The sequence below is a fragment of the Tremella mesenterica genome, assembly GCF_000271645.1.
Source record: "Tremella mesenterica DSM 1558 unplaced genomic scaffold TREMEscaffold_4, whole genome shotgun sequence".
In the NCBI taxonomy this organism is placed as follows: Eukaryota; Fungi; Basidiomycota; class Tremellomycetes; order Tremellales; family Tremellaceae; genus Tremella; species Tremella mesenterica.
The window spans coordinates 99,781-123,433 of record NW_006711228.1 but is presented as its reverse complement, the minus strand read 5'-3'; the positions used below and the strand labels follow the sequence as shown (position 1 = coordinate 123,433).

The 23,653-nt window shown below is 44.2% G+C and overlaps 6 protein-coding genes across 6 annotated transcripts in view; 1 reads left to right on the top strand and 5 right to left on the bottom strand.

The window, feature by feature from the left end:
• Positions 1-672: 672 nt before the first annotated feature.
• TREMEDRAFT_29434 (uncharacterized protein) lies at positions 673-3,445 on the top strand (the record flags this gene model as incomplete). Its single annotated transcript, XM_007003763.1, has 13 exons — positions 673-733; positions 896-1,113; positions 1,296-1,374; positions 1,479-1,576; positions 1,632-1,766; positions 1,977-2,167; positions 2,413-2,542; positions 2,684-2,707; positions 2,752-2,823; positions 2,868-2,894; positions 3,026-3,102; positions 3,255-3,318; positions 3,371-3,445. Coding segments are annotated over 13 exons (1,251 nt in total), but the record flags the coding sequence as incomplete, so codon positions are not given.
• A 228-nt stretch (positions 3,446-3,673) lies between these two features.
• On the bottom strand, positions 3,674-4,807 carry TREMEDRAFT_68295 (uncharacterized protein; the record flags this gene model as incomplete). The annotated part of the gene is made up of 4 exons (XM_007004217.1): positions 3,674-3,709; positions 3,874-4,100; positions 4,366-4,459; positions 4,784-4,807. The coding sequence occupies 4 exons, from the start codon at positions 4,805-4,807 to the stop codon at positions 3,674-3,676; spliced, it is 381 nt and encodes a 126-aa protein (XP_007004279.1).
• A 622-nt stretch (positions 4,808-5,429) lies between these two features.
• On the bottom strand, positions 5,430-6,386 carry TREMEDRAFT_29688 (uncharacterized protein; the record flags this gene model as incomplete). The annotated part of the gene is made up of 3 exons (XM_007003786.1): positions 5,430-5,586; positions 5,743-5,909; positions 5,970-6,386. Coding segments are annotated over 3 exons (741 nt in total), but the record flags the coding sequence as incomplete, so codon positions are not given.
• A 2,632-nt stretch (positions 6,387-9,018) lies between these two features.
• On the bottom strand, positions 9,019-12,077 carry TREMEDRAFT_73612 (uncharacterized protein; the record flags this gene model as incomplete). Its single annotated transcript, XM_007004263.1, has 8 exons — positions 11,566-12,077; positions 11,001-11,189; positions 10,769-10,790; positions 10,359-10,575; positions 9,794-10,214; positions 9,594-9,695; positions 9,321-9,382; positions 9,019-9,157 (listed from the first exon to the last, which is right to left on the bottom strand). The coding sequence occupies exons 1-8, from the start codon at positions 11,809-11,811 to the stop codon at positions 9,019-9,021; spliced, it is 1,398 nt and encodes a 465-aa protein (XP_007004325.1). The 5' UTR covers positions 11,812-12,077.
• A 477-nt stretch (positions 12,078-12,554) lies between these two features.
• TREMEDRAFT_38501 (uncharacterized protein) lies at positions 12,555-19,402 on the bottom strand. The gene is made up of 5 exons (XM_007003868.1): positions 19,231-19,402; positions 18,364-18,907; positions 17,386-18,079; positions 15,272-17,259; positions 12,555-15,123 (listed from the first exon to the last, which is right to left on the bottom strand). The coding sequence occupies exons 2-5, from the start codon at positions 18,530-18,532 to the stop codon at positions 12,857-12,859; spliced, it is 5,118 nt and encodes a 1,705-aa protein (XP_007003930.1). The 5' UTR covers positions 18,533-18,907; positions 19,231-19,402; the 3' UTR covers positions 12,555-12,856.
• A 1,723-nt stretch (positions 19,403-21,125) lies between these two features.
• Positions 21,126-23,653, bottom strand: part of TREMEDRAFT_61499 (uncharacterized protein) — a gene marked incomplete at both ends in the record, with an annotated part of 3,789 nt that continues 1,261 nt past the window's right edge. The window contains 8 exons of the mRNA XM_007003996.1: positions 21,126-21,140; positions 21,270-21,477; positions 21,587-21,690; positions 21,812-21,970; positions 22,185-22,309; positions 22,573-22,664; positions 22,931-23,095; positions 23,396-23,534. Coding sequence (XP_007004058.1) covers positions 21,126-21,140; positions 21,270-21,477; positions 21,587-21,690; positions 21,812-21,970; positions 22,185-22,309; positions 22,573-22,664; positions 22,931-23,095; positions 23,396-23,534 — 1,007 coding nt within the window. The remainder of the gene's footprint in view (positions 21,141-21,269; positions 21,478-21,586; positions 21,691-21,811; positions 21,971-22,184; positions 22,310-22,572; positions 22,665-22,930; positions 23,096-23,395; positions 23,535-23,653) is intronic.

Here is a 23,653-nt window from a genome sequence, read left to right as displayed (position 1 = left end):
CCCTCATCGCCTCATCGTCATTTCGACCATTTTTTGGACACCCGTCTTCCTCGATGACACAGGTTTTGGGTGAAAAGGGTTTAAGAAATGAGAGAAAACCGGTTTCTCGGTCTCACGGCCAGCCAGAATTTCCGATCTTCTAGGGGACATGATGGGACGAGGGGAGTTGAAGAATCACTCAGGAGGCAGGAGGCCGCGGTAGGACGGGACGTAAGCCGCTACGCTGGTACGATCAAGTCATTGACATTATGATGTGTATCGGTCAGTAGCTAGTGAGTGTCTAAGTTAGTCAGTCAGTATAGTCAGTCAATTCAATCCAAAGTCAAACATAAGGTGGAGTAGTAACGTAAGGTTGACTAGGTTGTTGGTCATTCGAACTTGTCCGTTTTTCGATTGCTTCTTTCCTTCCTCCACTTCTTCTTCACCTTTTTGTGTATATCTCTTATGTCCATTGTGTATATATAAATCATGCCTGCATTAAAATCACGTACTCCTCGACTTATCCTAGCTCTCATAGTGTTATCATCCATCATCCTCACTTGGCGTCATTCGACCTCTGATAATTCTGTGAGGCTTGACACCACCTCGAAGAGTCGAACTGACTTGTAGATCCTTCCTCGAAGATTAAACCTTCCTACTTCTTCCTTCTTCTCTACACCGACTACTTCTCCTTATCTCTCGCTGGATTCTTATATACCAGAGACCAAGTATGTAGCAGGAGTAGCTGGTTTTAGTGAGTCATATCATCCCCCCCCATTCAACAACCTTACATGTCCCTCGCTTGACAGTTTGACGGTCCATTCTGAGAAAGTCACCTGTGGCGAGAAGAGATGGAAGGATCTTGGAGAAAGGGAAGTCCGTGAAAAGAGGAATAAGGCAGCGTGCTGATATTCAGACTACTTCACGGACTTGTACTCCCGTAATGGAGTTTTCATCGTGGTGACCTCTGACCCATCATCTTTACCTTCACAAGGGAGGAGTTTCATTTTGAGTGGTGAAAGTACTTCAGAGAAGAATCATCCTGAACCGGAGGATGATAGATGGATGGTTGTTGATCCGGAATTAGGCTCAAAGATCTTGGGTAGGATGGCTATACGGAAACCTGGGACATCGGTGAGTTACCACATCATCGAGCCTGCCTCTCATTCCCTTCTCTCTTCTCTCTACTCTCTACTCTCGAGAAACCTTTGCTCAGTCGTTTCATCACCGACTGACACAAGTGTCTCTTATGTTACCGTCATTTCAATTGGGATATGGTATAATGATATATGGGAGGATTGAAATGTGGAGATGAGAGATTATCTGACGAACGGATATTCTTTAACGATACACCAGGTAGTAAATCGGGATCATTCATAGATCATTATTTCCATTGTGAGCTTATTCTCCTTGTTTGAAGATGAAATCAGAGCTGACGAATAGTCGGTAAGCTCCCTTACCTGTAACACGCAATATGATCATCATCCTTATGATTCTAGTGGCCGAATTGTTTCTAGGAGCTTGGAGAGTATTAGCTTCCGCTGGTGAAGATGAACTTCCTACTAGACTCATGTTCCGTACTGCACCTGATGACTGGGTGAGTGATATTTCACACTTATGAAATAATCTTTTATAGGGTACTGATGATTAAGCGTGATCGGACAGGTCTCACACCATGGTTTCAACAAGCTGTCTTACCTTCTACAAGTGTAGAAGAAAGGACGATCTTTGAAGATCGTTCTAGTAGTTCTTTGACTTTCATATATGACAGAATGGTTATCGTTGATGTGAGTAATTTCTTTTATCTCATCTTCATCACATCCCCATACCTCTTTTCTTCTCTGTCAACACTATTATATCGACTTTCATTCTTCATTCCTTTCTATAGGTGGTTCTAAGACCGATCAAGATTATTCTAGACCATCGCCCAGTGGAATTTATCCTTTTCGAATTCCAAAGGGTGTGTCAAAGGAATATATACATTTCTGACAGGACAGCGTTGGGCAGCTCATAGACATGGTCAAGAAACTAAATGGTGGAATAAAGCTACCGCTGATTTACCTCTATTATCAGTTGCCAAAAATTGGATGAGTCCATTGAGAAATGCCATGAAGAATTTGGTCATTGCCGATGGGTGTGATATGAGAAGGAAATGGTCTGATAGACCCGTGGTGACTTATATCAATCGGTCTGTGATTTTCTTCTCTCTATAATTCTCTCTTCCTCTTTATATCTCCCTTACTTTCATCCTGATTCGACTCATCGTCCCGTTAAGCGAAGGGCGTTGGATCTACTATCATTACCACCAAGCCAAGATCGTACTGAACGATAGCCTCACTTTCTCATGTTCTCAACCAGCTGGGAAATACGGCTTCAAATCAATATTTGAGATGGGCTGAACATCGTTGATGTGGATTGATGACTGACCCGTAGTCAAATGACAGGTAGAAGATTAACCGAAGAAGATGCCGAAGGGTTGTTAAGATCGATGAATCGATTATCTCAAGAGGGCGTGATAGAATTCACGGATGCAAAGATGGAGACCATGTCTAGAACAGAACAAGTGGGTCGTTTCCTTTCTCCCTTTTTCCCTCTTAGTAAGTCTCCAACATGGTTGCGGAGGGATGATCCACAGTACGCCAGTAACATTGAAAACATATGACAGCTGGCATTTCCTCCGTCGGAACCACAAGCTGACATACAGTTTTGTCTCGCCCTTCGAACCGATGTCAGCTTTCAGATCTATTTCCAATGAGTAAGCTGACGAGTTAGATAATGATAGGTGTTCATGGTAATGGTTTGACGCATCAATTATGGATGAAACCTGATTCTGGTGTGTTGGAAGTGAGTATTTGTGTAGATTGACGAGTGAAAGCTGATTAGGGTAGTTCATGATGGGTCCTGGATTCGCTAGGGTGATTTACACTTTTACATCTTCATTCTCGTCTTTCCCTTCTCAGTATCATCCCTGTCAATGACATACGTCCATACTTCTGCCCACCAGATTCACTCCAGTTCCCCTGATGCGACTCAGCTGACGCGGTAGGACTACGCCCTCGTCGCCGAACTCATGGGACATGAATATTATGCTATTCACGACGACCACGTCTTTCCTCCTGATCAGTGAGTTGGGGCTTCGTCCGGAGATTCTCGTCGCTCGCACACCAAGACGGGCTCTGCTGAACGAGCGTGCTCTTACCCGGGTGCTCAGGTGGAAAAGCTGAACAGGCGTCACGATCCCGATACAAAAGACACTTCGTTCGGCTGACTCGCAGATGGCGACGTGAAGATGGCTGGGCGGTCGATCAAGGACCAGGGTTTCACGGTTCCAACATCCGAGTAAGTGGTGATCAGCCCTCAGTTCGAGTATCTCCCCCGCTGATAAGAAAAGGTCAACGGCGAGTTTATCGCTGAGATGGTGAGAGACATGGCGGCTGCTCGAAGAGGGGTGACGGAGCCTTTGTGATTGGATCTAGATGTCGTAGATTTGGTTGTCTCCCCACTTGTTGTATCTTGACCGATGGACCGGGGTTAGATTCATGCACTCGTAGAACGCACGCATCTCGTACGTCGTCTCGGGATTGCCGACTTGAATCAGATCAGACCTGCTGTCACAATGTTGTCAGGTGCTGGGAGTGGTCAGTGAAGACGATACGAGCTCATGTGGGAAATAATCCATGCGACTAGCCTACATCTACTCTTCGGCCTCGACCACGACGGTTTGCAACCCCTGCGGTGTCAGCTGAGTTCTCTGAACGTCGTTGCATCACAGCTCATGTCTCGGAAAGAGGAATTGGCCCCCAGAGAGAGACGCGGGGGTATCAATCAGGCGGTGGCAGGTGTGAAGCAAGCATGATCAGAAATCCACAGTGAATAAAGCTGCCCGACGCTCACCTTGAAGTTGGTCACTCCCTCCACGACGCTGGCCACGACGTAAAGCTTCTCCTTTGCCCCCTCATCATCATTCCTCTTCCTCTCGAGTCTCACACGGATACGTCGGGGTGGAGACCTGATACCTCTGGCCCAGATGGCTTGGTTGAGACCGGGAGAGATACGAACGTCTTTGACGCCCATTGATTTTTGAGCAAAGGTGACGACGGCTTTGATGGCCTTGGGTGCTTCTGTTGGGGTTAGCGAGGGATCAACAACTTGTGTTTATAGTGTCTTCAACTCATCGACGACATCTCTTCGAAAAGAAATCATTTCAAGCCGATTGGGATATGGTTGGAAAACAGAGATAGTCAGAGGTGTACAAAGGCTAGTAAAGTGTAGAGTACCAGTTACCACGTTAGTCACAGAAGTATGGATGGAATTACGAATGAGATAAGAACTGTGAGTGAAGGAATGAGAGAGGAAACACGGTATAAAGATATTCCATCAACTCACTCTTCTTAAAAGCCAAATCGTGGATCCGGGTATGAAGATGAAGGGTGTATTCCCTAGTGACCACGTCGTGTAAAGCCGAACGGGTTTTGGTGGGCTGCTAGTTAGTGACACTGTCCATCCAACAACGATCGCAACGTTTTCCTCCAGAGCATCGAAGTGGTGTAAACGAATCCGTCCGAACTCTTCTTGATCAGGTCCCACATGTGTCAGATCGGGCGAGATGAAGATGTGGCGAACCATCTCGCACAAATACAAAAAAAAGGCAAGTTCTTAACCGACATTCGGAAAGAGGTTGAGCTCATGAAGAGATATTATTCCAGGAGATGAGATGTTGATATAGTCCGGTGAGGATGAAGAAGGATGGAGAATACAAAAAAAGTATGCAAGGGAACAGAAGGGAGAAGGGAAGGGGTCTGACCTTTTTGGTAGGAGCCTGAACCATGTCAGCTATTTCATCTCTTTTGACATATTTATCTCGTCTCCTTCGTATCCCAGCTCTGCCTAACCTATCTTCCTATGTCTATCCTATTGAATGCCATGAAGAGTAGGTAGGTGTTGCCTCTGAATGAATCTCGTCCTTAAACCCAGAAACAATTCAATAGCCTCCATATACCATTTTTTCATTCTGATCGTCCTCCACAAGAGGTAAAGAGCGCTGTTACGCAGCAGATCAAGATGGTATGAGTGGGGAAGAGAGAGATCAACTTACCATGACGTATAACCCAAGACGATGAAAGATGACACCAATACCTCGAAACGTCCGATGTGTGAGATGAGTGACAAGAGTGTATAATCCCGAATACCCGCGAGTAGATCAACACGTGGCACTAAGGCGACCCAGCCGGTGTCATTATCTCCGACACCACCCCTTATGTCCGCGCAGCTCGGGTATGACTGTCCACTGCTGCTGCATTTACGTGACTGGACAAGATGTTGGATTATGAGCGTTGTACTGTAGATGATGGGCATCTAGAAGGGTGAGGCAACTGACTCCACTGTGCATGAGCCCATGCATACCCACTATCTCTACATGACATCTATTCCAACAAACCCCAATGAGAATATCACATTTCGAACAATCCAATCTCTCCATTCCTCTGCGTCTCATGTCCAGCTATACGTTCTTTCAATATCCATTCAGCTTCAGATTCCCAATCGGCGAGTATCAGATCACGTATTCGTTTATCGAACGCTTCTCTGGAATGAAAGGGGAATCGGAAGCTAGGTGTTAGTCAAGGCCACATCACCCACATCGCGACCTGCTGGGAAATTGAGGTGAAAGAGGTGAAAGATGGGGACGTGATGAAAGAAAGCGTCAGGGCGGAGACAATGGAGGGAGAGGGAGGGAGGGAGGTTGAACGATTAAGAAATACGAACGGTGGTATAGACGTCTCCATAGCTTTCTTTATATCTCTCAAAAAAGCATCATAATCATAAGCTTCCGTATGATACACATAAGGTTCATCAATCATTCTCAACGTAGCATGTTGAGTATCTCTCCAAGAATGTCGATTTTCTTTAGTAGATGAAGGATTCATTTTATGCTTTTATCTCAGCACTATCCACCATTTTTGTGAGACCTACCGACCCGACGAAAAACTCACTGGGTTCAAAAATGGTACACCCCTAGCCAAAGCTCGATAAGGACTAGGACTCATCGTTGGCCATCCTAAACCTACCAACAATCTAGACATTCCTACTTCCTCGTCAAACCTTTCAGCATCTAACAATCCTAAATTCTTCACTCCTTCCGGTACTGGCATGGGACCTTGGGTTTCTCGGTCTTTATCGCTTCGGTCATCAACGAAACCTCCCACGAATTCGAAATCTGGCCAGATGGCCGAGAGCTCGGCAGCGGCGCGAGTGAAGTAAGATGGCTCCCACATGGGGTTTGCATATTGGTAGAAGTATTGGACTCTTTTAGCTAGGATGTAGGCTCGATGAGGACGTTGACGGAAGGGTATGACTGGGGTTTCGGAAGCGGGTGGTTCGAGGGAGTAGCCGATGAACGAGTAGTCTGATTGTCAGTGGTTTACAGCCGTGAATGACACAGGAATGAAAGATATATGAAGAGATGTAGAGGTTAAACTCACTTCTGACATCATCGGGTCGACTGTATTCCGGTTCGGCACATACACTCCATCTATCGCCAACTACCGATTGACCTATAGTGGGGAAATAAGAAAAGTGAAAATGCTATGCCATCAGCTGAGCTCTGGAAGATCGGGAGGGTCTCTCAGCTGGACTCTGGAAGATCAGGGGGTTGCGCCACGGGCGATTAGGGTATAGGAGTGAGAACCTTCCTCTTGAGAGAGAGTCGGGGACGAAATCGAAAGAAGTGGGAATCGAGTTAATGAGACACAAGGCGGTCAGACTCACCTTCCAAGCGGGTATTCCATCCGGTCGGTTGGCAGATTTATAATATTGTTTAGCAGTTCCGTGGGGTCCTTCTTTTCCCGCTATGATGATTTTGATCAAGTCTGGGATCTGGCGATGGAGATGGTAGATGTAATCTGGGGTCAGATTGGTTTCTTCATTGACTAGGAGAGGACCCCTTGGTTCGGAAAAAGAAAGATATATGACCCCTTTTTCCAGAAGCAAACACATCTGTGACTTCGCGGTCGAGGAGAAGAGAAATATGAAGAGCAGAAATAATTACGACCCCACGATCCAGGAGAACAGAGATATGAAAATCAGAGATACATATGACCTCGCGGTCGAGGAGAAGAGAGATATAAAAGCATGGATATTCATAACTCGTGGTCCAGAAGAAGATAGATATGATGCAAGACTATGCGTATTGACGTCAAAGAGATGATCGTCATTATGCAAGACAGAAACGGTGATAAATTAACTCACTCCAATCATCCCTAGCATGTAACACCGTAAACCCTTGTCGTTCGAACGAATCGATCATGGCCATACACCTGGTGTCAGTCCCTTGTCGATTTCCTCGGCTCCACAATTCTGTGAACTTCTGAAGTCTCACCAAGCCACGGAGATATATCACTCAACATCTCTTCTTCCCTCCAGGACTAACCAACCCCTCTTCGCAAAAGTCCCCAAAGTCGTCCTACTCCCTCGCAGATAAACCGATTGTTTATCTCTCTCATATAATCATTTCAAAGGTTTTGAAGGTAGATACGAAGGGAATGGGAATGATTTTTTGATAGTACGAAACAAACCAAAACTCACCAAACACCCTCTCCACCGAGATAACCCTCAAACATGGCCATATGACAATGATAAGCTCCGAAAATGACGATCTGGAGGTTAGTCTGTGCTCTGTCCCTTTCTCCCACTCTGGCGATTCCACATCTCAACCCATTCTACCTCGTTACCCATCTTCACATTCCCCATCCCCTCTATGTGCATATTCCAAATACACGTGAGGCCAACACTCGAAGCGACCTCATTTCCCTGGCCCCCGGTTTCTCTACTTCCTCGGGCACTCCAACCGGCTTCACTCATCTTCTTGACCTTGACCCGAGGCTCAAACAAAAAAAAAGCCATCCCCTCGTCTCCATGATCCCAGATTGAAGTCCCTAGACGAGACAACCCTGAGCCAGAGTGATCATATCTCGACTTGAATCTCCGCAGTGTATCTCCATCCCCACTGTCACTGAGATACCCCTCCATCGGTCTATGTGGATTGCAGTCAGCTAGACCCCCCCCCCCCCGGGGGCTCCACCAAACGCACGTAAAGCATAGTATGTGATAAACGAAGTACTCAACGGCTATCCTAGTCAAGCGATAAGAAACAACGTGGAAAACGAGCATGATGAAGAACGACATCTAAAGTGAAGGAAATCGGAAGAAAGAGAAGCTCCCAAACGTGAGAAGCAAGAGTAGTTGGGGGGTAAATTCTAACTCACTTTATCTCCAAATCCATCACAAGAACCTTTAGCCAAACACCAACTCAACCTTCTCAATCTAGATTCAGAAAACCATTTATAATTATCTTCATCCGATTGTTTCAAGTTGGGTGTATAAGTGATATCGTATATATCTCCTGGTAAAGAAATACCGTGAGGTGATGTGATAGATGATGAAGGGTGGAAAGAAGAGAGGGGAGAAGGGTGATACAAGTAAATGATCAAAGAGAAGAATGTCAGGATTGGGAGTAAGAAGAAAGGTTTGAATCTGATTATTGCCATTGTGGTATGTTTCAGTCGATATTGGGTTTAAGTTGTTTTAGTTTGAAACCAAGGTGAGACGAGTGTCAGGTGGAAGAAAGAGATACCTCGGTTACCTCGGTATGGTTGATATGTTATCCTGAGTTATTGAGTGGGGTATGGTAGGGTAGACTGAGGGTAGATTATTATATACAGAGGTGGAGTGGTAGAGTGATAGAGAGTGGAGTCGTAGGTGGGGGAGTGTGGGTGACTGGTAAACTCGAATTGATCCCGCTAGGCACGGGTTGTCACTCACTCTTCTTCATCACGGCTACAACATGCATGGTCACCACCAGTGCGATGAGGGGCGATTGAAAGGGGCTCATGGACGGGCAAGTAATGTAGCTTCTAATACACCGGGCAAATTTATAGAGATGGAAACAAGGCAGCTTTCAAAGGGAGTAAAGTCAGTAAGCACAAACGAGACGCAACACCAAAACCTTTGACATCTTTCCATCTAACCTACCCAACACCCTCGCTAATGACCCCTGGGAGGGATCCCCAATCTACCACGGATATGATTGACCAAAGCCCTACTATCCACTTTGATATCTTCAGAGTTGATCCGTGCTCCTTCGTGACATCCTCTGATACCGCATTCCGTAGGACCGCACATGCTGCGGGTCAGTAAAGGTGATATTGATGAGAGTATTTCGCCCCACTCGTCCCCTCGAAATTTGAGGAGAGGACTCAGGGCATTCATCCGAGGGGAAGGTGCACAAAGCACGAGATGGGGGTAAAAGTATATACAAAAAAAGAATTGAAGAGGGAGCAACGCACCGATCATTCTGCACAATCCAATGGGGTATACCTCTAGCCAGAGCTAAGGGAGCGTAGTCGTTCTATCATCAGCGTTTGCCACTATGACGATACTTTCCCATCCAATCAAGGACTGCTATATACATGTTGAGAGATGGAATTTGGAGTGGCAACACGCCATCCCAGATGGACACAGGGTGGTCCGACTGGAATAGGAAAGATCGTAAGCGTAGGAAAGAAAGAACAGGAGGGATAGAGAGGGAAAGAAGGGGAAAAGTCAATGGAAACACTCACAATCTGACAATTCTCCGGTTGAAGCTCATACACCGCACTACCAGGATTGATAGGTAAAAAGATTATATGAGTCAATCCATTCCCATGAACACCAAGTAATATCTAATCGTCATTATAATCCTCCCACTCTCTTCCTTCAAACCTATTTCAATCATGTTGATGGTTTAATGAAAAGTGAAAGATTGAACCCTCGAACCCACCGTCGTCCTCGCTATTCTAGCCCATTGTTCAGGAATTGAAGTATCTTCAAATACTTCATACCTAACTTCCGCCCTTCCACTTTTAGACAAAGTTTCCAATTCTTCTACTAAAGCATCATGACTTGCATTTGCCAATCTCCTCCCTGTGCTCTGTCTTGAAAGATAAGTGATGACAGGTCTTGATTCCCTCGCTGGACCATATTCCGCTGAATGTCCTGCTAAGAGACGTTCTCGCATATCCGCCCACCAATCTTGGGTACCTATGGGTAGACGAAGGACGTCGCCGTAAGGTTTGAAAGCAGAGTTAGGACCACCGTGTCCTGCTCTTCGAGAGGTGAGGAGGAGGTATGGGAATCGTATCAGACGGTTGGAAGAAGCTATGGGATCCCATTCGTCTTTAGTGGTGATTTTGATACCGGGGCTGGGGTCAGCGAAGGGATGCTTTGACGTGTTGCATTTATACAAGAGTGATACGAAGCATGTCACCGGTGACCCTGCCTCCATGGTGGAGATACTATTTGTGAAGACGTACCAGAAGCGGGGGAGTAAATACGAATCTACTCACAAAGCCTTGTTCAAAGTATAAGTATTCACTCCAGCTCTATCAGCCCATCTGTGTGACGTATCCACCCCTCTGACATCACTAGGTCCAGAATCAGCGTTGAAAAAGCTCATATGGCTGACCATGGGTTCAGGTAGATGATATCGTTCGTATGCTTTGGCCCAGACTTTCCAAAGGGGGAAAAGATGTTCTCCTATGAAGTGGTAGTAGTGATTTAAGACTGTGAGTCAGTCTTACGTCCACTAAGTTTTCGCTCTTCTTTCAATCCGATTACTTATTCGCGTGTCAGCTGGAGTGTACTGGGTGGAGAAGTATTTTTGAGAGAATACAGCGTGAGATGGGCATGGGAGGAGAAACAGACGGGTATGATGGATGGGTTGGGTGTAGGAAAGAGATATCTGTGACAAACTCACATTGTCGATCCATCGTTCCAAACTATCTATCAGCCTTTTCCTCAAATCACATGTTCTTCCCTGGATCAAACAACGCGAGCATCACATCGTGTTGGGGACGGCGGAGGGATATGGGAAGTGAGAAGTGGGATGTGGGATGTGGGTTGAGGGAAGTGGGAAGTGGGAAGTGAGAAGTGAGAAGTGGGAAATGGGAAATGGGAAATGGGAAATGAGAAATGATCAGATAACTCACGGTAACTCCCGGAACCTCCTCTGCAGTCTGACCCAGAGTGACCATCTCATGATGTAACATATGAGGGAATCTTAACCAAACAGGATCATTGTCATAACTCCAAGCATCACCTAGAATCTGGATGATCTCAACGTCTGAATGTTCCGTCACACGATCATCATCTTCGTGTCTTGCTATATCGTCGATTGCCTGGGGTCAGTGATGAGACCCATTACTGTTAGATGACTCGTGCTGAGCTGACTGTACTGAATGGAGAAGCAGGTGAGAAGAATGGAGGTAGGTTGTGATGATATGAGTGAGCTGGAGATAGAGGCAAAGTTTCGAACGACGCAGGGTGGTGAAAGGTCCTTTGGTTGATCGATTGATCGATGTCAAAGGGAGGGAGAGATCTACATGATCTCCACACATTCCGAAGTTCCCGGATAGACACATACGTGGGTAAAAGATGATCCCTCGTCAAAGACAAAAGAGCTTCTTCATCTTGGGCGAGATAAGATGACAGGATGGCCGTCAGGATCGTAGGGTAGTCAGGGTTGGGAGAGTAAGAAACACTATAAAGACTCACTGGGAAAGCCCAAGGTTCTTCAGTATATATCCTAATCTTACCTCCACGATAATAAGCATTCTCCAAAATAGTATAACCAGGTACATGAGCTAAAACTTTTGTGGGTAAAAAACCGATATCAGAAGTATATTGTGTGATATCTGGTTGAGGGTAAAAAGGTAATGAAGATCTGAATAATATCAAATAAATCGTGATGAGACCTAAGGCTATAGGCCAATAACGACGTAGAGGAAGGAATAGAGACATGATGTTACCTCTGATCCTTCTCGTTGAGATTGATAAAGTTGGAAGTCTTTCTTTCAATCGTGGAGATGGTTGATTGGATGTGGTGAGAAGAGACGGAGGGGAAGAGACAGATGGAGAAGAGAGAGGGAAAGATGGTTGTCGGGGAAATGGAGGAGGAGGAGGAGGGGGGTTAGGGTCAGGAATGACCCTGGGACGTAAGTTTGAAGTGGTGATGATGATTAAATTGTTGGTTTGTATGTATGATAGAGATAGGTGTAGGTATGGATGGATGGAAGTTGGATCGATAGTCAAGTGTGCAGTGGGGAATTGCCCGTTTTGGGAGGTTGAGGATTTGGGTAGAGTTTGGTGATGAAGGTAGGTTGCATCTACTTTGATAGTAGTGTAATTCTCACGTCAATGTCTGGTTGACTATATGTAGCCTATGATCCCAGCATGCAGCATGCAGCAGGACATGGGAAGATTATGCATATATACAAGTATCACATACTTGGATGTATTGGTAGTTGTAGCCATCTGATGTTCCCTACCCCATGCTCCATGCTCCACGCGCTCCATCCCCCCTTCCCTCCCTCCGTCCTGGCCTACCAACAACATCGAGTACACAAGTGCTGGTGGTACACTGAACTGCTAGCCTACTACAAGGGTGACTACGCTTTTGCACTGATATCACAAGCAGCAGTGGACCAATCGTTCCGATCCGACACGGTCAGGCTGAATACCATCTACGAAACGAACAAAAGTTTGCAATTACACTACCATGCATATTTTCCCGACGATCCTGCGTCAAGGAATCTCTCTATAAAAAGATCGATAAAGATGGTAATTTAAAACACTTATTTTTTCTTGCCGTCTTAAGCAAGACCTAAATGATACAATAGATTAACTATTTCTCTTTCCCTCTTACTTCCAATTGTCCCTATTCAAACACCAAACACCTGTCCCTATTCAAACACCCAATCCAAACAACCACTTTCCATCAGACAACAAGTCGATTCCAACAAAAGACAATCTCTCTCTCTCACAAAAGAAACGTTCCCGTTCCTCTTTAAAAAGTCATCTGTCTCCTTCGAGCATGATGAGGATCAAATTTCTTCGTCCTTTTATCCATCTCCAATTCCGAATCTACTTCCGCCTCTCTTTTTGAAAATGTTACTCCTGAAACTTGACTCTTGTAAACACTTATAGCTGTTGCGGAACCACAATCGACCGAATTATCACCAACACAAGGAGTGTTACAAACCGCATCTGCCGTCTTTGTCAAACCGCTCAAAGAGTTTGTACAACCACAATAATCTCCATTGTTCATTCCTGAATAAGTATATTTATTCGCTTCACACCAAAGTTTACACATTGTTGGTACTAGGGAAGAACATGTCATGTTGGCTGAACCGACGTTTGATAATGAACCAACGTAACAACCGACATAAGTTGAATCGGTGTTGGTTGCTGCTGGTGCGGAAGATGTCGTACTTGATGCTACTACTTTAGAAGTTGATGTTGAAGTTGAAGTTGGTGCGACACTTGATGAAGAGCTCGAAGAACTGGAACTGGAACTGGAAGATGAGGAAGAGGAAGTGACGACTACGCTTGAACTGGTACTGGTGCTGGTTGGAGCGACACTAGAAGTTGTGGAAGTGATGGAAGTCGTAGACGAAACGATTGGTTCAGAACCTTCAGTTATGGAAGAAGCAGCTTTAGCGGTGGAAGCTTTCGAACTACTGACCGCTGCTGAACTTGCTTTAGAAGTTGAAGTAGCAACTGCCGAACTTGCTTTCGAAGTCGAAGTTGAAGTTGGTACCGCGGAAGAAGCTTTAGAAGTCGAAGTCGACACCACTGAAGAACTTGCTTTGGAAGAAGAAACGATAGCTGAACTAGATGAAACTTTGATACTTGAAGAAGAACTTGAAACAGCTTTCGAAGTACTACTACTCGGTGAAGCACTATATCCAGCCAAGTTGAGGTTGAAAACGGATAATAAACCACTTCCACCACATTTCTCAGTCGAAGCACCATTACATGCCCAACCACAAGCAGAATCGGTAAGTTGAGTAGGTGGTAATGAAGAACCACAATAACACATTTTACCTTGAACACCGAATATGGGTAGATTTTGATTTTTACAAATCGAACTACACATTGTTTGTGTCATTGCTGCCGAAGTGTAAGAATAAGTGTTGAGTACAGTAGCACCAGAAGTATCCGTTTGTGAATAACATCCTACGAAGTTGGTACCTAAATTTGATGGTGGATAAGATCCAGGACCAGTCGTATCGTAAATAGAAACGTATGTCGAAGAACCACAAATTTGTGTTGTATTTCCAGGACATGTCGTTGCACATTGTGATAAAGGTTGTACACCACCGTATAAAGGACTTGCGGAACAAGTACAAACTCTTCCGTTATTAAGAGATGCTACTGCGTAACCTTTATTATGACAAATACGACGACATAAATCGGTCGTCATGAGATAATAATTGTATGAATATGCTGGTGAAGTTACTTGAGTTCCAGGTGCGTAACAACCTTTATATCCTTCTGTAGTTGTCGAAGCTGCTTTTATACCAGTTTTCTTAACGTCATATACTGATAATTTATCGGAAGCACCACAGAATTGTAATGAATTACCAGAACAAACACTATTACAAGTTGAAGGTGCTTGACGATAATCGAATGTCGTATAATTTAAAGTATTTCCACAATAACAATTTTTTGAAGAATATGTTCCAGCAAATGTATAACCTAATTGACCACAAGAAGAAACACATAATTCAGTTGTCATGGTTCCTGTAATGATAAGATTATCTAAAACAGGTCCGTTTATCTTTTGGAAACAACCGACGAATCCTGTTGAATTCGAAGACGTATCAATGTTTGGTGTTCTGACATCGGTTTGAGTCAAATCGTATTCTGAAACGGTAGTATCGGATCCACAAGTTTCGTTACTTGCACCAGGACATTGAAGATTACAATTTGCTGTTAAAACTAATGTTTGTGACATTTTCGCACCACATTGACAACGATTACCAGATCGAGTGGCGGCGTAACGGAATCCTCTTGCGACACAGATTTGTTCACACATTTCTGTAGTGAGAACGTCCGAGTAGAGTGAATAATCGTTTGTGGTTCCCCAGTCTGAATAACAACCGAGGTATCCACTTAATCCATTGGATTTGGCGGCTGCACCGGTAGCGTTGTAAATATCGATAGTACCGGATCCACCACAGATACCGGTGGCGTTACCTGTACAAGGGGATGTACAGAGTGTGATGGGTGCTAGTTGAGTTGATGTTTGTGCGTTATCACAGAAACATTCTATAATGTCAGCGTGAAATCTTTCGTGTGATCGATAACCCAGCTCCGTGTTACGTGTTCAAGATGAGGAAGAAAAGGAAGGAAAAAATAAAGGTGGATAAAAAGCGACAAGTAGGAGAATGAATGTCCGAGCAAGAAACAAACTTACGATTACCATTCTCAAGTCCAGCAAGAGTATAACCCTTTTGAGTACAAGAAGTCCTACAAACGTTGACGGTCATGGCGTTGGCAGAGTTGTAATAATACGCAGGTAAAGTACGTGAACCTGAATTATCGATATAACAACCTAACCATTGGTCGATACGTGGAGGATAAGCTGGAGCTCCGACGGTTTCGTATAAACTTGATATCGAAGGTGCACCACAAATCTCCGTGGTATTACCAACACATTTACTTGTGCAAGAAGAATCGGGTAATTGAGCACCTCCCGCCCAAGAATTACCACAATAACATTGATTTGCGTTTTCTGTAGCTGATAAAGTGTAACCCAAATAAGCACAACCTGTCCTACACATTTCCGTTGTCATACTACTCGATTTAAAAGTGTATGCTGTTAAACCTTTTCCACCATAATCTTGATAACAACCTTTGTATGCCGCTGAATTACTACCCGTACCGTTATTCGCAGCGATTGCCGTAACGTTATAAACGTCCATATAAGAAGAAGATCCACAAGTTTCCGTTGAATTTCCGGGACATTTCGTATTACAATTCGAAGGACCTACTACGGTAGTTGTTGGAGCTGTCGGACCACAAGAACATGTATTTCCATTACTGACACCGGAATAAGAATATTTGAAACTTGCACAAGCTTGTTTACAAAGTTCTACAGTCATAACTGTTGAAGTATATGAATATGTCGATAAAGCTACGGTTGAACCTGAACTGACGTAACATCCTAACCAATTCGATGGATGTTGAGCTGCAGCTTGTGCCGCTGTGACAGGTGAATATGATGATAGATAAAGTTCGAGAGCTAAACTTGCACCACAAGTTAAACTTGAATTACCTGAACAAGGTGTGTTACATTGTGATGCTGGTAATTCTTGTCCTAAATTCGTAGTATTACCACAAGAACAGACTTTACCGGAATCGACTGCTGAATATTTATAATTCAAAACGTTACAACCTTCCATACAAGATTGTGGTGTTATCGAAGTTGAAGTCCAAGAAGAAGAACTTAAAGCTAAACCTGAACTTGGTTTCGCGTAACAACCTTGCCAACCTGCAGGATGATTTCTGACCGAAACGCTGAAATCGGAATTCGTAAGATTGTAAACACTTGATCGATATAAATCACCACAGATTTCTGAAGAATTACCTGAACATTTATATGAACAGGCGTCCGGTGGTGCGTAGGTGTCGTTTCCGATATTATAAACTGAACCACAATAACATTTCATACCAAGGACAGTTGCGAACCAAGTCGAATTACGATTGACGCAAGCTTGAGCGCAAATTTCGGTTGTTAACGAATAAGATTGGAAATTGTAGAATGATTGTTGAATTAAACCAGTACCGGAATTGGTTAAACAACCCGTGTAATAACTACTTTGACTTGGGAATGTAGTTCCAGGTGGTGCGTAATAAAATTCGTATACGTTTGTACCACCACATGTCGCTGATGAATTTCCAGGACAAGTGTTATTACACATTAAAGGTGCTACAGCCGCTGTTGAAGAAAGTGAATTTCCACAAACACAAATAGGGTTATTACTTCTTGTTCCTACACCTGCGAAAGGTTGTCCAGCTTGAGCACAAGTAGCTTGACATCTTTGTGGTGTTAAACCAGCGTCGGTATATGTTTTCGCACCATCGACAGCCGTATAAGCTGAAAGACAACCGATAGATTGCCAACCTGGTTTAGTCGGCATGACAAAGTTTTGTAATTCGTTATCGGGTACGACGTAGGCTCCATCGGTACCGGTAAGTTTACTGACGTCGAGAGCTGGTGTACTTGAACAAGTAGGTTTTGAACCTGTTGCACCCCAAGGTGGATTACAACCAGGTAATTTACTGACGGCTTGAAGTTGATTGTTTCCTTCTGGTTCGGCGAGAATACCACGGGATGGTTTACAGTTGAGTGCCGCGTCTCCGTTCCAATAAGGAGTGAAAACTTGACATTGTTGCATTGGACTGCGAGGTGTTAGTATTGGAAAACCATATAGTGAAACCCATCACAAATGATACCGTACACAAACGAGTCGAATGACAATCGTGAATATGAGAGACGAGGAATAGTAGATGGTTTTTATAACTCACATCTCAGTGTTGACATGAACACAACCATCCGTGTTAAGCGCCTTGTTCAAAACATCCACATCCCAACCATTGACGAAATCGGCATGTAAACCATATCCAGTAGTATCACCATTTGCCCAAATCAAATGTCCAGCAAGATTTTGACCAGGTGCTACCTCTGCAGGGAACCACCCGACTTCAAGTTGTATATGTGGTACACGAACCGGATGAGTGATGGGACAAGGAGCATCACGGAAATTATTCGTATCAGGTGGATATGACATATGTGTCGTTCCAGAAGAATAAAGGTTTTTACCATCCCAACATTGTGGAAAATAAATGGTAGTTTTCAAACCGTTTTTACATGGGTTTGCGAAATTGAAATTATCTTGAATGATAGGGTTTGATAAATCATCGTTTATTTGACAATTATATTGAATGACAAAAGTAGGTGATTTATTATTAGGATTACCTGCTAACATTCGTAAACCTTTAGGATATGCTTGAATAGCTTGAGGTGGAGAGTTTCTTCCTAAGAAATAATAAAATCGGAAAGAAGAACGAAGTGCTATGAATGGTTGAGCACCTAAAGAAGTGTCATACCAATATAATTGTGGTACCCAATAAGCGGATTTATCGGCTTGGTTGTAGAGTGTCGTACATGATGAACCGAAGTATTGATCGTAGTTGTAATTGGCACCGAAGTTTGATGCACCTGGATGTTAGTATTATACCCTAGTTTTCCCACCACCGAACCGAATTTCAAGACGACCATAATTATGAATTGTGAAAAGTCCAACTCGCTACTCGCCACTGCCTGCTAGACGAGGGGGAGTGAGACAAGAGGAGGTAAGACATTTCGTCATGGAAAGGTAGACATTGTCGATCGTCCGATGATCGGGTAAAGTGATTCGCCGCCGGAAAAAAAGTTGGAACGTCGGGAAAGGGAAAGGAACAGAAATAAACAAGAAAAATGAAAAACATCGACAATCGACTCACCAATGATAGAGTGCATATGCGAAGATACCTGATTAGGACTAACGATCGGATCCAACTCTTCTTGTGCCAGATTGATGATATAATCCAAATGCCAAGCATCGGAAGTAGCCAACACTTTGGTCGCTAAACCTAACAAAACCGTCGTCCATTGTAATAGATTGAACGACATGATTGTGTGAAGATTCGATCGATGGTGGCGAAGAGAAGAAGGGAGGTATTGAAAGAAACGGAATGTGTGGAGAGAAGAAGAAGAAGGAACCACTTGTATGTTTATGTTCAATACTTCTTCCTCAACAAATCTCGCAGTTTATGTTTATCGTTCGATAAGAGGTATCAAACGGATGATGACGGTGACGTCTTTGAAAGAAGAGAAGTGAATATCGATACTTCTTTTAGCTCCAGAAAAAGAAGTGGAGCGTCAAAGCGACGATATGGAAGAAAAACAAACGATCGACAAGGAGGAATAAAAGAAGAAGATAGACCGGGAAAGAGACTAAAAAGGGTTGATTATATCTTCTGAGGTTGTAGAGGAGAGGATTGGAGCCTATGATATCAGTGTGGATCTATAGTTGGGAGATTATATTTGCCGCAGTACAAGTACCGCATGGTTTGAAAAGTATCCACCGAGATCGTCGAGTCATCGAATCATCGATTCATCGTTGAGATCCTTGGATCCAAGGGGGTTTAGGAGAGGAGAAACAGATGGCGGTCTCGGCCTAAAGAATTGCGTATACCCTCAAAAAGAATGTATCAGATCATGAAGTTTGATTTCTCCATACTTCTTTTGACGACCTGCCTATTCTCCACCTTGACAACAGTATCACTCGTCATTGATCAGGTGAGGGAAAGCAGAACATCTCAACTCACTTGAGAGATTGTTTCAGTGATGGCGCAACGTTTAAACCTAAGGCACTGCCGTAGTTCGAGCCGGTTGAGGGAGGAGGGAGGAGGGAGTTAAAGGGTTACTGAGGGAAAAGAATGTGTCGCCACGTACGGTGGGGTCTGGAAAGAATGGTGGAATACAAGAGGAAGAGGAAGGGGTCGGAGGGGGAAAGGTGAGTGATTAAGAGGAAAGTGTATTGGTGGCAAAGATAAAGTTTAAGAAATCTCAAACATTAGAATGTTACAAGGTTCAAAGAATGAAACTCTCCGGATTTCTAGGGATCTTCAGGGACAAAAAACGGAAAAAAAGTGGGCGTGCGTGTCAATCGAGAAAAGAAGAAACGCCTCTCGGACTGAGGATTGAGGCGTCATCTATCGGCGTATACGGCGTGGGCGTACTCTCGGAGAAGGGTGGGGTACATATTTACACAAGGGGGAAGATCTTTTGAAACGTTTGGGTAGGTTGCACGGATCATTTGATTTTGTCTAGGTAAAATTACTTTTTCGCATAATCCACTCTCTGCATGGAGATACCACCTGAAGATAGATCAACAAGTATTCATAGCGGATAATACCAAACGCTGATTGTCCCAACACCAAACAGCAACAAACCCATGACCGTGGTATGGGGTGGAATGGCTTGCGCTTGAATCTTCAACTCAACTTACCAAACGCGGTCAGTTTTTATCGTTCAGGCACTTTTCCAAAAGACAAACTTTATATTTTCAAACTTTTGAATGTAATTTCCTTTCATCAATCACCGTGATCCGTATCACATGTATACCATTCGTACATCTAATTATGGTACTCGTACTCCTATATGCATCCCAAAGATTCACAGGAGTATCTATGCATAGAACATCAGAACATGATTGAAGACTGCGTAATGGGGTAATGAATCAATTCAAGTCCGAGAAAACCGCGTGTTTGTTCTCGTTCAGGTATTTATTACCTTTTCCGGCCAGATTGTACACAAATCGGGATCGTTCTTTAGTATGGATCGATCGGCCCGGCGGGTTATCCGTTCCGATCTTTCGTCTGGCGGCCGGCGGCGGTTAGGTGGAGATCAATGTGATACTGAGGAGATTTCGCAGGTGAGACGCCACATGAGTCATAGTGAATATCATTGGTTGGTGGATTTACCTTGGTTGTTAGGATACTTGGTCACTTGGTTACTTGGCTACAGTGCTTATAAGAAGGGAATGAACGTCATCGTAGTTGAACACTACCGAGTACACCAAGGAGACGTGACCACATACAAGTAGAGTACGAGTACTACTCGTAGTGATATGATTAGCACAACTCAATCATCATTGATCACTCGTACTGCCATTTCTCACTGAATTACGGGTACTGAACATCATCAACCATTCACTTATAACGACAAATACGACGAGTTCCTTATCGGCTGACATCGAACAAGTACATATCACATGTTTTAGATATATCGTACGATACTCAGCCATTGACATATGAGACAGGATAACTCAATTGATTGACCCTCGATTCTTCATTGTCCATCGGACGAAAGCGGTCAAACTACATAACGTACAGAGTTCGATCAACGATTATTCCCAACAAATCGGACTGTCGTACTCTCGACGTCAATGTTCTTGTATATCCCTGATGACCATAATGGCTGGGATGACAACTTGACAGCCAGCTTGCACAACAGGTACAACTTGACATCTTGGATGACAGGTGAAATCTGGTCGGCGCAGGCAACAGATGACAGACAGGAAAGTTTGGATTGCAGGCAGAAGAATCGTAGTACAGATGCATAATCTATCCCATACACCCGGAAAGATATAAAAAAGTTGTAGAGATAGAGATAGAGTTGATAACTTAACAAAGTGACATGACAGGAAAGATATAACAATCTACATGGACCATTTCTATCTTATCAGCTTTGTTTCTCGTTACTCCAAGTAAATAAACAATATAAGTACGGAACATGCGATTGAGAAGAAGGGCGAAAAGTGTGATGAAGATGAATGAAAAGTAAAGACAAAAGAAAAACCCACATAAACATGCCCGTTAGCCTCCCTCTCAACACGTATCTCCTCAGCATGAATCTTCCAATCTCTATCGATCAAAGAACGCATCCTATCTCTCATCCCTTTTTCAGTCATGAGTGGATCTACGTAACGTGGTGGTGTCGGTTGTGAAATAGCAGTTCGGATAGCTTCGACGAAACCGGTATAATTACCAGCATGAACGTTGTATACGTATCTGTAATGTCAGATTTAACACCTTTACATGGAAATTAACAGATGAATTCTCGGCCTGGAGAGGTTTAGGTGATCAAGGTGAGAGACAATGAAACTTTCGCTCTACTCACGGTGGATCCATCCATTTCAAATTGTTCTGCTGAGCATCCCATTTATGTCGGTTATCAGGATCTCTAGCGTCCCACGTTTTAATAACGTTTAAGAAAGGGGTTGCCTGGTGGTTAGTACACTTACACGGATGTGACATTCCATTTATCGTACTGTGGCTGCAGAGGAGAAGGCTGGATGGTTTTTGCCAAAGGTGGATGGAGGGTGGATGGAGGTATTCAACTCACAAAACAAAGAGCGAGATAAGGTGTAGGTGCTAATCGAGGTTGTCCTATTCCTACTAATATCCGAGTGGTACGCATTTGTAAAGCGAATTCTTCAGGACCTATCTTGCCTAGGTTCTCAACACCGGGTATAGGTTCCAAAGGACCACCGACGATCGAGTCCTGAGAAGTCAGCGAGTGCTGCTGAACTCGTAATGGAGACCCCTGCTGATCATTACTCGCTCCTAGAGAGAAGGTCCCGAGTTCATGAAGGAGAACGTGAATGGGTGACAGGCGTCAGAATGAGATATCAAAGTGGAAGGCAAAGTTGAAAGATGCTGAGTATGATTGGAAGACCTATGAGTAGATAGTGGATGCAATTAGGTGGAAAACTAACAGGGAAATAGTACTCGTTCACTTCATAAGCCCCTTTGAAACCAAGACCGTACTCTGCCAGATCTTTTTCGGCCATTTCGAAATAACTTCTGTTCCACGCGAACAAGGGGAATTTGTTGTAAGCGTCTGTGGTTTAGTTTGGCACGATATGACAGTGAAGGGACTGATCACGTCCGCGGGAATAGAAGAGGAAAGTGGTGCAACCCTATGTCTAGTCCACGATTCTGAGTCCCGCTGATGGAGACTGACGACCAGGTCGAGAGTTTTGCACGTGGAGGATTTAAGAGGGCAAAACGATTGGCGGGGGGACGTTGTGTACGAACAAATAGAAAGCGATGATATTGAAATCTCTGGGAGAACGGGGTATGGTTGCAAAAGGAAGTACCCACAAGTAGCCTGTTTAGCATAAAACCAAGCGGACATGGGTCGATCTTCTTCGGGAATGACGTCAAGATGTAGACATTGGTCTTCTAGAGAGTATCTGTCGTTCAGCATCTTCATAGCAAGAAATTGCGCGCCAGCACAGGGGCGAGGAAGAATGATAGCCCAGATGTTCCCACTAGTAGAAGATTCTCTAGTGGAACATCTGTAGAAGATTCTTATAAAGAGGTCTCGTTCTCGGCAAGCCACAGAGGTCCGCCGGAATGTGACAGGTTGAAGAAAGGGTGTTCGTGTGTAATATGGTGGGGGAGGGGGGGGGGGGGATGAGAAGCTATGAGCCTGTGACCGAAAGGAGCCAGTGCTCACCCGATATAATGCGAAGTCTCCTCCCTTGGATCTTGAGGACCCCATCGATCGGCGTGTAAAACCCATTCCCAACCTAGGTCTTCCTCGCCGTGCCAACCTTCAGGGAAGAAAGACATGTCGAATCTGGTATTAGTTGATGTGGGTGATGGGGGAGACGGACATACACTATTTGTCAGCTCATTCCCCATGTAGATCCCACAAACCAGGGATGCAAGCTCGGAACCATTGATAGATGTAGGATAACCTGCCACACATTCTCCGACACGGTCTCCCTCAGGGAAGGATAAAAGATTACAAGATCGAAGCACCGAGGAAAAAGGGAGTGAGGAGTGGAGGCGAATCACAATTTAAAGTAAAACAAGGGGGATGGGATAAGATGGCAAGATACGAGGGCAAAAAGGAAGGAAGCGCAAGAAAGAGATAGAAAGTGGCGTGGGGTGAGGGATGATAAGATAAGGAAGAAACCAACATTTCCATCTAGGTATACCAGTAGGGTTCTTTTCCGATTTCACACAATTTTCATCTTTGATACAAACGTGAAGATTCGGTGAAATGATAACTTTGACCATATTAGGTAACATTCGGTATTGTTCCACCGTCTCGGCTGTGAGTTAGTGATCATCCAGAACTCATACAAAACTTTGATATCTTTCAATTAGATACATACAACAAGGATGTTGGTTTAATTCGGGGATCAGTCTGATTGAGGGACATGACGGAAGA

Coding starts and splice junctions, on each gene's coding strand:
- TREMEDRAFT_38501 (XM_007003868.1), bottom strand. CDS start 18,532: ATGTCGTTCAATCTATTACAATGGACGACGGTTTTGTTAGGTTTAGCG. Junction 18,080..18,363: donor GCATATGCACTCTATCATTG/GTGAGTCGATTG, acceptor ACTAACATCCAG/GTGCATCAAACTTCGGTGCC. Junction 17,260..17,385: donor GTTCATGTCAACACTGAGAT/GTGAGTTATAAA, acceptor AACACCTCGCAG/TCCAATGCAACAATGTCAAG.